Here is a 12,812-nt window from a genome sequence, read left to right as displayed (position 1 = left end):
GACTGAGTCACTGTTACAAAGCTGTAATCTGTAGTTGAAGTGTTCAGCCAGGTGTAGCCAGTGTGTAATTACCCTTCACTGGTTTTCCCTTGAAAGTTTCTACTGTAGAAGGTGAGTCATAAAAGTCAAACCAGTGGCCTGAACTGTTCACTATCAAAATTAATCAGTAATTGTGTTTCGTAGCAGCTTCACTGTTGCCATATCTTATCTATCTATATCTTGACTGTACACATTGCTTTTAATGTATTTTCTTATTTAAGCCATATTGTTTTATTAGAAACTAGTTTACAATTATGATTCTAGTACGAGTACCTTTTAGAATATTGGTAAACCATGTAAACAATTGCAAAATGCATGAAATTTTTCTTGACGCAAAAACTAAGTTGACTCATGTAGTAATGTCTTTATTGCTTCTGATTTTTAGATTAGATTAGAGTTTTGATTACCAGGTTGCTTGTTACAGATGCAACCAGACTAGTAAAACAAACATTAAATGCAGATAAGAGAGCTGTTCTTAGTGCAATACATTAAAAGGTCAAAGTAAACAGACTCTTATGAGGTCATGACAAATGCCATTTCCAGGGAGTTGCTCTTTATATGGAGTTAAGTTCAAGACATACTGATACGTTCACTGTTTGTCAATTTTCCACCAACGTCGCCTGGACTCTCCAGACCTCTGCGCAAAAAGACTCAACGAGGACCATAAATACTGAGGATACTTAGATTTTATATCAGTATGGCTGGTTTAACGCCTGTCACTGACTCTGATTTCATCCTGGTACAGCCTCACTGTTATACACAACACTCTCTGATTACCAAACAGGCTGGTGAGAAAACAGGTTCTATTCAAGCACCGCTGTCTGAGTGAGTGGTATTGGGTCACTTACTAGGAAGGCCATGTGACCACACAGAACCCCCTTGCATCATCTCCGTCAGTGCTGTTACCATCAGGCTGGCATAATCGAGTCCCCTTGGCTAAGACAAAGGTCAACAGAGGATCGTTTATCCCTCAGCTGTAAATATTTTGAATAATTTTTTTTAATGATGTTATATCCTTGTATTATTACAGACTGATGTTTAACTCTGATGCCCTTTATCAGTGTTTGTGTTACTTGTTTCTATTTAGAGCGGTGTCACTGATGACTTTTCTCTCCGCTGCTTTGTGACAAACAATAAAGTTGTTTCTATTCTCTTGTGCTTTAAGGACACCACCCATGTCCTTAAAGTCCTTCCATATCATCGTTATGTTGCAAACGGTGCAGAATTGTAAACAACAGAGCTGCAGCGCACTCTGCTGGACAAACTATGCAATGACACCATAATCTTTCAGGAATAAAAAGGGACTGCTTTTTCATCATACCCGGAACAAAACACTTTGCAGATGATATGCTGTATGTCTGTGGTATGTCAGCATTTTTCTGGCTCTAGAAATAGAAATTCCCTTACATCAGATTAAAGCTTAAAGTGTTATTCTGTAATATAAAATATAAAGACAATTGTCTTTATATTTTATATTAGTTAAATTAGTTAAATAAGTGTACCCTGCCTCTCGCCCTATGACAGCTGGGATAGGCTCCAGCGCCCCCCGCGACCCTGAAAAGGATAAGCGGAAGCGAATGGATGGATGGATGGATAGTTAAATTAGTTAAATTATTAGTTAAATTGTTAATATGTTAACATATTAACAATTTAACTAATAATATATCTAATATACAAATTTTATACTTAATGAGAGTCAGACATATCCAGATAATATAGGGACAGCAAACAGTGCTTACCACACTGACTTCTGCTCTTGTAAGCCATTGAAATATGAGGGCACCAGCTGTTTTCCCACTCTTGCTTGACATACAAGTTGCTGCTGTATGCAGACTTTGATCCATATATATAGCCTACAACACTGTGCTTAAGCCTTGATAGAGCCTCGTTTCTTTATATTTTGCTAAGGAAACAGGAAATAGGGTCAGCAATTTATGAAAATGTACAAATATCCTTGAAAATAGAGTACATAAGGCAAAGGAGTTTGCAGAGTTCCAACAAAGTTGAAAGTCTGTATTTGGTTTGACCACCTTTATTCTTCATCAGATCTCTTAGGGAAGCTTTCTGGTCATTTCTTTAAGTAGTCTGCAGGAATATTTCCCCAGGCTTCTTTGGATGATCTCTGTCAAAATGATCCCACGCTGCTTCAGTAATGTTAAGGTCCAGTATGTGTTTTTCTATCCAGATATTTTACTGCATTGGTAGTGTGTTTGGAATTTCATGCTGAAAACTGAAGCCCCGGCCAATCAAAGGCTGGTGTACTTTTCTCTGTTCATAATTCCTTCAATTTTCACAAGATCCCCAACACCACTGGCTGAAATGAACCATGACAAACCATGACAGAGCCTCCACCGTCATTTGCAGTTGGCTGTAGACACTCACTGTTGTTACATAATTGGTTACAATTAATATTTAAGTAATTACGTATTGTATAATGTAAATGACAAGCATTATCATTTGTAACCTACTGTTTGACCAGCTCTGAATGAGAGCCTTGTTGTACGACTTGGAAGGACTGAATACAGAAAAAGGACGATCACAATAGTGTCTTTCTCACACTTTTTAGAAATCTTAACAGTTTATAAATGTTAGAGCAGCTGAGCTAGGGGGCTATGTACGGTCACATGTTACGACAGTTTGTTTTTAAGCCCTTATTGAGAATTTACATTCACCAGGAGAATAGAGTCAAAGTCTAATTGTACCCAATGGCATTGTTTTGCTGAACCCATAAAATGAATTAGATTTTCCAAATGCACGTTTCCCTCTACAGTTTAATTTAGTTAAAAAAAGGACATAACTGCACACGCACAGTATAATGTAAGCAATTTGAAGTTTTGTCGAAATAACAACAGCAACAAAAAGTTGTTTGAGCTTCATTTAGCAAAATGAATAATTAGGAAAGTCAAAATGTTTATAGTATAATTAGTCAGTTGCACTGCTTTCGCGCCCTCTGCTGTACAGAAACACAAAGGACACTAATTGTTGTGTTTCTAAATTCAGACAAAAATATTTTATTTATTATTTAACTATATATTTTTTTAATTAAATGCTGCAGAAAAAACGAATTAAGAAAAAATAAGCCGAATATTCAACATTTATTTTGTAATTTGGCACAAGATATTACGTAACACGGACATAAGAAAATTTGCTCATATCTGGCTGGGAGTTGTAGTTCTTTTTTGCCTCGGCTCTTGCTGAGTTTGGGGCGTAAAGCACTCCAACTCCCGTGATGCCACGGCACTCACCTAAGCCACTAGCTGTGCACGCCTACGCTAAATAAACCCGTCGACTGTAATCCTTACTGTACACACTTGAATCCTCTGCGGGTGTTTTCTGCTTAACTGTTAGCTTTTTTTCCTCCCCCAACTACAGACAAGAAATGGACAACTCTGGGAAAGAGAAGGAAGCTATTCAGCTTATGGCCGACGCTGACAAAAAAGTCAAGTCGTCTGGTTCTTTTTTGGGAGGGATGTTTGGAGGGTAAGACAGCACTGCACCAAAGAACAACAGCTAGCAAGCGTTTAGTGTCAGCGGCAAAGTTGTCACGGAGCCTGTTTCCATTCACACTTGCTTTCACTTAGCTAGCTGAGATGTCCGTATGTAAACAGGCTAAATGTTATAGAAGTTTAGCTGATTGTTAACGTAGAGGAAGATGACATGCAGCGCAATCGTACCTGCGAGGCAGTTAGCTAACTTAGCTGTTTTTAGGTTTGTAAACAAGCCAGCAGATCACGACCTCCTGCTAGACTTAGCGCTGGCCTTGAGGCTACGCAGCAGACTGTTTTAGCAAGCTTAAAATATCTAATTTATTTACTATAGCTGTAAGTCTTTCCTTTGTTTAATACTGCCTGTTATGTCAGCTTACACATACAGTGTGCTGGTAAGTTCATTAATGTCATTGAACTGTTTATTTCTATTAAATCAGTTTAATGGCAAGTCCTGGATCATGTTTCTTAATTAAATACCCCCCAAAATAAAAAGGACTTAAAAAAATAGAAAACAACGTAATCAGAGTTAAATCACCAGCAGCAGCACATCATCTAATCCTGATGTAATCCGCAGAGGAGTGAATTTATTGCATTAACTACAGTTAATGGTTGCCTTCAGCTGTGACCAACACCCTCGTTAATCCCCATAACTATAGCAATGGCAGATGCTGTCATTAGATTCATGCTATACATAAACTATGGAGGACGCTTGGAGGAGGGGTGAAGTGTATTTTGATTAGGAAGCTCCTAACTCACACCCTCTGGTTTATCTGACCAGTTCTAACCAAATAAACGTTTCTCTTTTATATCTGTACCTGTATTCATGCGTCTTGCTTTCCCAATGGTCGTCATTACAGAAGCTCTATCCAAATCTTTTGCCACTGTCAGTGACCCCAGAAGAGATCAGCATTACCTTATTTAAATCTTGCAAACGTGTGTATATTCTATCCGGTAATGAATAAAAAATATTGTTTGTTTAGACTCTTAATGCAAAAAACCTTCGGCGATAGCCCCGTGTGACTCAGTGGTTTTTTTTTTTTCTCTAAACCTCTGCACAGATGAGCCCCAGATGTTACTACGCTGCAGTTCTTATCCAGGATAACCATTGCCAGGCTTCATATTGCTAATTCTGTTGCCGGCCAGGCAATGATGTAATCCTCTGCCATGATTGAATGGCCAGAGTATGATTACGACTACAGGGAGCTCCCAGGGGTCTGCTGGCTGTCAAAAGGAATTGAGCTCTATAGTGCCTGTGTAGAAGGTTTATTTAGGACAAGCCAAACATTGCATCTTAGTGGAAAATCTAACAATAGTGTGTCTTTACATATAGCTCAGCATGATCGTCCTTTTCATAAACAAAATGCAATGAACATTTGCACTAAATTCAAAACTGTGTTCTTGTTTTTCTCCTCATATGAATATATTTTTTTAGGGGACATCACAAAGTGGAAGAGGCATGTGAGATGTACTGCAGAGCAGCCAACATGTTCAAGATGGCCAAGAACTGGAGCGGTGCGATGAACTGATTATTGCTTATGACATCCACACCTTAAAATTTTCCACTCACTTTTGCTGCTCTCTTGAACAAGTTTTTATTTTATTTATTTTTTTGGCGCTGTAACTGCAAACTTTGTGAAAGTGCCACACTTAAGTTGGGTTCAAGTTATGCGCATAATTAAGAGTGTCAGCTAAATCCAAAGTGTGCAGTATGTGTGTGTGTGTGTGTGTGTGTGTGTGTGTGTAACAGTTTGGCATCTCCCTTGTCTCCAGGTGCTGGAAATGCATTTTGCAAGGCCGCACGTCTCCATATGCAGCTGCAGAACAAACACGACTGTGCCACCAGTTTCATCGATGCTGGAAATGCTTACAAGAAGTCTGACCCTAATGGTAAGACCAGGCTGCTAATCATATGTAATACTCTTTATATTCCAACTGTATAAATGAATGAAGTGTTGATTGTGGAGCCCAGAAAGCAGATTCTGTTAATCTGGATGCAGCGTTTTCAGTAATCACTCATCCCAATGGCTTTTTTAGTGGGTGATGAACTATTTCTCTCACTGAAAATGCTGCATTCACATGAGCAAAATCATCTTTTTCTTGAATGGATTATTGATCATGCATTAGACTGAGCTTTAGGCTACAAGGTTTCTATGGAAGCTTCGTTCCACAAAGAAATAAATAATTTCAGGTTACGTATCACAAACGTTTGAGTTATAAGTCAAATTTTTGAGAAAATAACTTAAATATTTAAGTTGGCGCTGTCATTAAGGAAGCTCTGAAGGTGCTACGTGAAAGCCACATGAATTACAAATGAATTTTTGTGTTGCTAGCTGAATCGCCTGGCATTGTTTTCTGCACAACTGCAATATGTTCATGTTTAATGTACACTGGTAGCTCAATGATGCTATCACTGTCCAATTTTGCGTGTGCATGTGTCTGTACCATCTGCCATCTGTTTCCAGGTAACAAGGAAAAGGTGTCATTCACTGAGCTTCTTGATTGGCAGAGCTAACTTGAAATTTAATCTTACTAACTCAAAGGTTTGAGAAAATAGCCTGCAATTTCTTCTGTCAGTAGTGGAAACAAAAGCTTCCATAGGTTTCACTGTCAGCCTGCTGTGACTTTGATGTTGGCATGTTAAGCAGCTTGTTCGCAGTGTTGTGCAAGGTTGTTTCTTTGAGCTGCATGGTATTTACCTGTGACTGATGTCACTCTCTTTGTTGATGTGGGGTACTGTCGTCAAATTCATACCATAGCTGCATCTCCTAAAAACCCCGGACAAGTTTGAATCCCGGTGACCTTGAGCTCGAGGTCAAGTTCAGAGATCAAATTTTCTGAAAATCTTGTGAATGTGATAACCCGAGAACAAGGTTACATAGGATTTTAAAACTGATACCACAGGTGTGTTTACCAGTATTTTTATATTTTACCTTTATAAGTAAGAGGTAAGAAATCTCTTTTATGAAAAGCGTGTTAGATAATTGTATGACTCACACCATTTCACCCCGCTGAAAGAACATCCCGTGTATACCGATGTGCAACACGATGCTGTGCAAGAGAAAGTGTGAGAAAGCTTACATGATGTCTAACTGTTCCCTCCTCTTCCCTTAATGCTGCTAAAAGAGGCAATCAAGTGTTTAAATGCTGCCATCGATATATACACAGACATGGTAAGATTTTTATAGTGTCTGATTGTGACTTGTAATTTTATTTTTTCCAAGACTGTACTAGAAGTCCCATCACCTGGATAACCGAAGGCCCTCATACACATCTGTGCTGTAGCAGGCTACCTCTGCCAGTATCAACATATCTACTGCCCATGTTGTGTTTATTGAATGTTGTTCTCCAATTTGCCCTTTTCTTGTTGTTTTTCTTCATGTTCCTTTAAAGAGGGTGATTTTTAAATGTCTTGTAGATGGAGCCCCACAGGCTGCTACTTAACCTCCCCTCTCAGCACTCAGAGTGGAACCTTTCATTGACTTGAGAGGCATCTGTCTGGATAGATCCAGTGTGTAATGATTTTTTCCCCCCTTTCTTTGTCCTTCAGGGAAGATTTACCATCGCAGCCAAACACCACATCAGTATTGCAGAGATCTACGAGTCTGAACTAGTTGATATTGAAAAGGTAATGGTGTCATGTAATCAGATTATACTACCAACTACTGTTAAAACTAATTATGGTGCAAATTTTCTTCAAGGGACATTGAAAATATAAATATAAGGGCTTTTTGTTGCTTTGTCTTCTGTAAAGGCGATTGCACATTATGAACAAGCAGCAGACTACTACAAAGGAGAAGAATCGAACAGGTACTGTCCCCTTTATTAGTATAAAATATTGGATTTTGTCAGTCGTTTTTTCTTTTTGTTTTTTGTTTTTTCAGCTCTGAATTCAGAAATTAAAGCAAAAAGTAATTTCAGGTTTCAGATATATGTGTGCACCCTCATCGAAGCTGTAAAGGTCTACAATAGTCGGCCACAACATTAAACCACCAGCCCAATATTAAATAAGTAACCTCACAACTTCAGCACAGCTCTAACCCATCAGGGCATGGACACAGGCTTCTGGAGATGTTCTCTAGTGTCTGGTGCTGGGATGCTGACAGGTTGAGAGTTAAATCCTTCTTGGATTGATGTCCAGCTGGATTGAGAACTAGCTGAGTTTAGAACAGGGATTTCAAACTCATCTTACATCGTATGTACATTAACTGCACATTTAATCCTTGAAATATCTTAATGCAAGAAAAAGAAGTGCAATCTCTCTAATATGTCCCAGTTTTTCTTCACAATAAGGAAGTGTGTCTGTAGTAATTGAAAGAAATCAGTCAGCATGACTCTTTGAGCTTCAATTGTGAGAAATGAATGTATAAAATAATAGAAAAAGCTATATTTTATTCATTTGTGTTTTTCATTTCTTTCAACTTATAAAAAAGGAAACGTTTTGTCTTTTAATTGCTTATCTGTTACTTTATTACTGTAGTATGAATGGGTATGGGGGAGGTCTTTATTATTAGGAAACACTGTAAAATTTATGAAAGTATGCCCTCCTTCACATTTTCCAAAGATGTCCAGTTTTTGAGTCTTTGCCAGACCAATTCTGGCTCGTGGGCTTCACGTGTCACACCGCTGGTTTAGAAGATGGGTCGGTTGTTTTATCGTGAGCCACTAAAGGGATGTTGGTTGCTGCAGAAGGTATTGCAGCATCGACTCTATATAAGAAAATGGACATAGCTGTGAGACTTCGACCATCGGTTATGGGTTTGTTACATTTTTGCCGCTGCTATGTTAGTTTTATGGACAAAAAGGGTGGTGTGCTAAGTTACCAGCTAGTCCCAGCAAGCTTTGTTAGCAAGCTCCATTTAAACATTGTGCAGGTGCAACACACAGACAGATATCTTCTGATAAGTGCAAAGCAACATACTAATAAAATAGAGAACTAGAGGAACTGCAGTTTTTTCTTCCCCTTTAGCTGACATTACCAGCTGGTGCAGTAAGATTGTTAAGATACTTGTTTTTTGCATGAACATTCAAGCAAAACAAGATCAAGTGTTATTCACCTCCATCGGTCTGTGATTGTAATGTTGTGGCTGACTGGCGTCAAGCATTGATCACTCACATAGCTGTTTACTGAAGTCTTTGTTCAATAGTCCAATCCATTACACAAGTAGAAAGAGGATAGCCATTAAAGCAGGAACAGTATTAGTTTAAAAATATCAGCAGCTGTTAAATAATCTCTAACCAATAACAAATCTTATCCAGGTGGGCTGAACTGCACAAAACTGTGGCATTGGACGCACTCGTTATTAATAAATCAGCATTCGAAACTAATTTAGCATAGCGCTTTTTGAAAACTGTGCAACACTGGTTTCAAACAGCCCTCATGGTTATACAGGTTGCATTAGATTCACTGTGTGCTGTTTACACACTGTCCTTAGTTCCGCCAACAAGTGTCTGCTGAAAGTGGGAGCTTACTGCGCTCAGTTGGAGCAGTACCAGAAGGCTATCGAGATCTACGAGCAGGTGTGTCTACAGTGCTCTGCTTTGTATTTGTGCATGAGGCTCCTAACTCAGTTTTGACATTTCTGATAAATGTTGAATGATATGGATTTATATCCAGGTTGGAGCCAACACGATGGACAACCCGCTGCTGAAATACAGCGCCAAGGAGTATTTCTTCAAAGCCGCTCTTTGTCATTTCATCGTTGACGAGCTCAACGCTAAGGTGAGTTTACGCCTTCGTGAGTGACTCTCAGGATCTGGGATGATGAATTCTGGAAGAATTTTAACTTTGCCTCTCCGTAGATCGCTGTTGAGAAGTATGAGGAGATGTTCCCGGCTTTTTCCGACTCCAGAGAATGCAAGTTGTTGAAGGTAGCTGGATAGCTGCTTACTTTCTTCCCTTAATCTATTCAGTTTCTATGAGTGACCTACATCTCTTTGTTTTAACAGAAACTCCTTGAGGCTCACGAGGAGCAGAACAGCGATGCTTTCACAGAGGCAGTAAGTCTTGTATACACTGAAAACTCTCTTCTTCTTCTTTTTTAATAAGGCGTTTGGAGAGTGTAGGCGTCCGCTTGTGACTGTTTCAACTTGTAGTTTAGTTAGATTTTCATTCAAGGAAGCTGAAGGCTGGAACTCGGCAATTCTCCATGGACTTTGTATGTGAATGTGTTGCAAAGTGTAGTGTATAGTGCAGCCCGGTAATCATAACAGCTAAACTCATAAAAGACAGTTTAAAATTAACTCAGAGTCACAGAGCGAAAAGCGTCCTCGTGCCAGAAGTTTGAATAAACCAAGTGTAAACCTTTGGGGCTGAAAAATTAAGCCAATCCTGAAATAGATACTTGAGGTTGGTTCCAAAAATGAGTCGGTCCCCATGGACTCCCATATTAAAACGCATGACTGTACTGGAGGAATAACCATAATTACAGCCTGGTATAAAAATTGTTTTGGTCCCTGGGTTAATTTTACCGCTTTTTACAACTGTATAGAGGAATCTTTTTTAACCTTCCCTGTAAATTAATATTAAGGCTTAATTATAAGGGCTTCAGGCTTCAACTCACTGAGCTGACTTTTCAACCATGCAGCTGTCTGACCAATGTACAGTTTGTTGTGCAGTTTATGTAAGTGATATCCTAGTAGTTAGTTACTAAGCACTACTTAGCATGTAGCTGTGTTTGTGTAGCACATCCATACATTCTGTGGTTATAGTTTGCTAACTTCTTCCTGTTTAAAGGGAGTTTTTCCTTCCCGCTGTCGCCAAGTGCTTGCTCAAGTGGGGTCATTTGGTTGTTGGGGGTTTCTCGGTTTTATTGTAGGGTCTTTACTAGAGATGGCACGAAACCACTTTTTAATGTCCGATACCGATAAATTTGGATATCTGCCGATACAGATATGAATCTGATATAGTGTATTTTAGAATCAATAAAACTGTTTTTTTTTTATATATTTTGCTGCATTTTGTATAAGTTCATACTCAAGTTTTAAAAAATAAAACACTAAAGCTATTCTATTATACCTTAATGCAAAAAATACACTGCACCCAAAATATTTCATAGTTCAGCAATACTGATCAGTCTAATAAACTTAAACCTGCACCATCCTCTCTAGTCTGGTATTTTAAAGAGTACTTGGCGGAAATATTAAACAACCTAACTAATGGGATTGCCAACAAAAAAATATGGGGAACCACCCCCCACCCTCCGCCTCATGATGCTTAATCGATGTAATCAACTTTAATTTGATATATGTGTAAAACAAATGCACAGAAATCAATTATTTTTCTACAATAATTAAAAAGATTCAACATTTTTCTTCAACAGAATTTTCCCTGTTAATGCCCTACCTGCCCCCCTGGCAAAACTTTGCTAGACCCGCCCCTGCACAGTTACCAGCCGTCAGCTACGTAGAAAAGGATCCTGGTGTAGAAAGTAATATTAAATACATTCTAACAACAGCTTATCAAGCTTAAACGTGCTGCTGTTGTTTATCCGCTGGTTTCCTTTTTCTGGAGCAAAGTGGGCGATAAACAAACAAGAGAGACGGACTCGCGACAGAAAAGCCGATCGCCTGATCATTGATCAGTTTCATGATTGAAGTAGCAACAGGAGAGGGAGGGGGGGGAGAAGAAGAGGCAGTTGCTCCATATATCGGTTGTTAAGCTTAACGTGGGAATGCTTTAAAACATTTAGAGATGAACTTACACACTTGCTTTACTTCTCTGGGATAGTTTGTAGTTGTACAAATATGGTCAGGCAAGGCTTCAAAACAGGCATCCACAAACCAATAGGTAGGCACCATGGTTATTTTTGGAGTACAGCCTTTTACATAAAGGACCATCTAAAAAGGATCTTGTTTGTGAAAATGCACCACTTTTGATAGAGTGCTGGTGATGCAAAGCAGGTCATTCTAGTTGGAATCCTAATTTGAAGCAGGAAACACTTATTGTGTGTGCCCTTGTCTGCCTGATGCAGGTAAAGGAGTTTGACTCAATCTCACGTCTGGACCAGTGGCACACAACCCTCCTGCTGCGCATCAAAAAGACCATCCAGGGCGATGAAGGGGATCTGAAATGAAAGACACCTCGGGGTAGAAACGCAGCACGGAGGGAAAGTTTATCACGCATGCTTTCAAACACACAAACCAACACACACCCTTACACTCCCCTCACTGTGTATATAGGAGTGTCCACTGATGATTTTTCAATATTTCACTGCTCACTTGCTGTTCTTTCAGAGCACTGTCTTTGTTTCAGCGTGTCTGAATCTGGTCAGAATGTAAATCCTCTCGCCCTCACCTCTGTCTAGAGGATTGCTGCATACATTTTTCTCTTGAAATCTGTCCTGGGGGATTTCAGAGCAGTGTATTCTGTTTTGAAGTTAGTACTGATAAGAAATATTGCATGTTTTGTACAGTTATTGTTTACTAGTCAGATGCAGCTTCTTTCTTTCTTTTTTAAATCTAGTTTATTGTATATTTAAACAGATTATGTAATGTTTCTCATGCTTTGTATGAATCTAAAGAATGTACCATTATCTTAGCTTGTGTTGTTGAGATGGAAACAGAAAGATCTTAAAGCAAAATTCATTTATTACATCCACAAACTCTTATTTAGCTTCCATTTTATCACCACAGGGAGGGTAATGATATGCACTAAGTGTAGACTGTTATACATTTATAGGTAATTTTATTACTGCTGTTTATGATTTGTCAACTTAATGATACTTTGAATGTTTGAAGCTGCGATTTAGAGTTTGTACTGTTGAATGAAAAGCACTGACACAGATCTCCTTACTTCTTATACCCAGGGCTGTAATCCTGTGCTGATGAGCATCATTAGTCACTCATTATGTGCTGTAAACGTATCATAGAAGGTTTACTACTGCACTGTAAACCTTGCAAATGGCCAGTCGCTAAGCATGTCATTGTGTATAGTTCAGTGTTGTGTACTTTCACTATTGTTAGCCAGACCAAAGTGTTTACTAAAGGGTCAGTTGCCCCGTGTACCCAGCTTCTTCCAGGTGGGATAACAGTGGGCTGTGGATTTGATCAGTATGCTTGTGCAAATGGAAATTAATAAAGGCATTATATCCCATACTGTTGTTGCCTTTGGTGTTACCTCAAGCAGGTTAGCTTATCTTGAATAATATTTGTACTCTGGCCTCATCTGTCATGTGTGTGTCATCATGACAAAGTTTTACATGTAAATGATAGCATTTTGTTTTCTATTTAAAAAAAAAAAAAAAAGCTTAAACTGTAGTTTTTCTTATTCAAGGTTTTCTGTTAAAT

The 12,812-nt window shown here is 38.8% G+C and overlaps 1 protein-coding gene across 2 annotated transcripts; it reads left to right on the top strand.

Annotated features, from left to right (window-relative positions):
* The first annotated feature begins 3,310 nt into the window (after positions 1-3,310).
* Positions 3,311-12,618, top strand: napbb (N-ethylmaleimide-sensitive factor attachment protein, beta b). Of its 2 annotated transcripts, XM_004542170.6 has the most exons (11): positions 3,311-3,519; positions 4,960-5,039; positions 5,298-5,414; positions 6,651-6,697; positions 7,075-7,152; positions 7,279-7,334; positions 8,960-9,044; positions 9,142-9,246; positions 9,327-9,395; positions 9,474-9,524; positions 11,498-12,618. In XM_004542170.6, exons 1-11 carry the CDS (start codon positions 3,419-3,421, stop codon positions 11,597-11,599), a joined length of 891 nt encoding a protein of 296 aa, XP_004542227.1. In that variant the 5' UTR covers positions 3,311-3,418; the 3' UTR covers positions 11,600-12,618. The 2 variants fall into 2 exon arrangements, with proteins under 2 accessions (XP_004542227.1, XP_012772083.1); XM_012916629.4 differs by lacking the exons at positions 3,311-3,519; positions 6,651-6,697.
* The last annotated feature ends 194 nt before the right edge of the window (positions 12,619-12,812 follow it).

This window comes from Maylandia zebra, linkage group LG15 (genome assembly GCF_041146795.1).
Source record: "Maylandia zebra isolate NMK-2024a linkage group LG15, Mzebra_GT3a, whole genome shotgun sequence".
NCBI classification, from domain to species: domain Eukaryota; kingdom Metazoa; phylum Chordata; class Actinopteri; order Cichliformes; family Cichlidae; genus Maylandia; species Maylandia zebra.
Note: the sequence above shows the minus strand (reverse complement) of the source record. Positions and strands in the feature narration are given on the sequence as shown.

Coding starts and splice junctions, on each gene's coding strand:
- napbb (XM_004542170.6), top strand. CDS start 3,419: ATGGACAACTCTGGGAAAGAGAAGGAAGCTATTCAGCTTATGGCCGAC. Junction 6,698..7,074: donor TCGATATATACACAGACATG/GTAAGATTTTTA, acceptor TTTGTCCTTCAG/GGAAGATTTACCATCGCAGC. Junction 7,153..7,278: donor AACTAGTTGATATTGAAAAG/GTAATGGTGTCA, acceptor TCTTCTGTAAAG/GCGATTGCACATTATGAACA.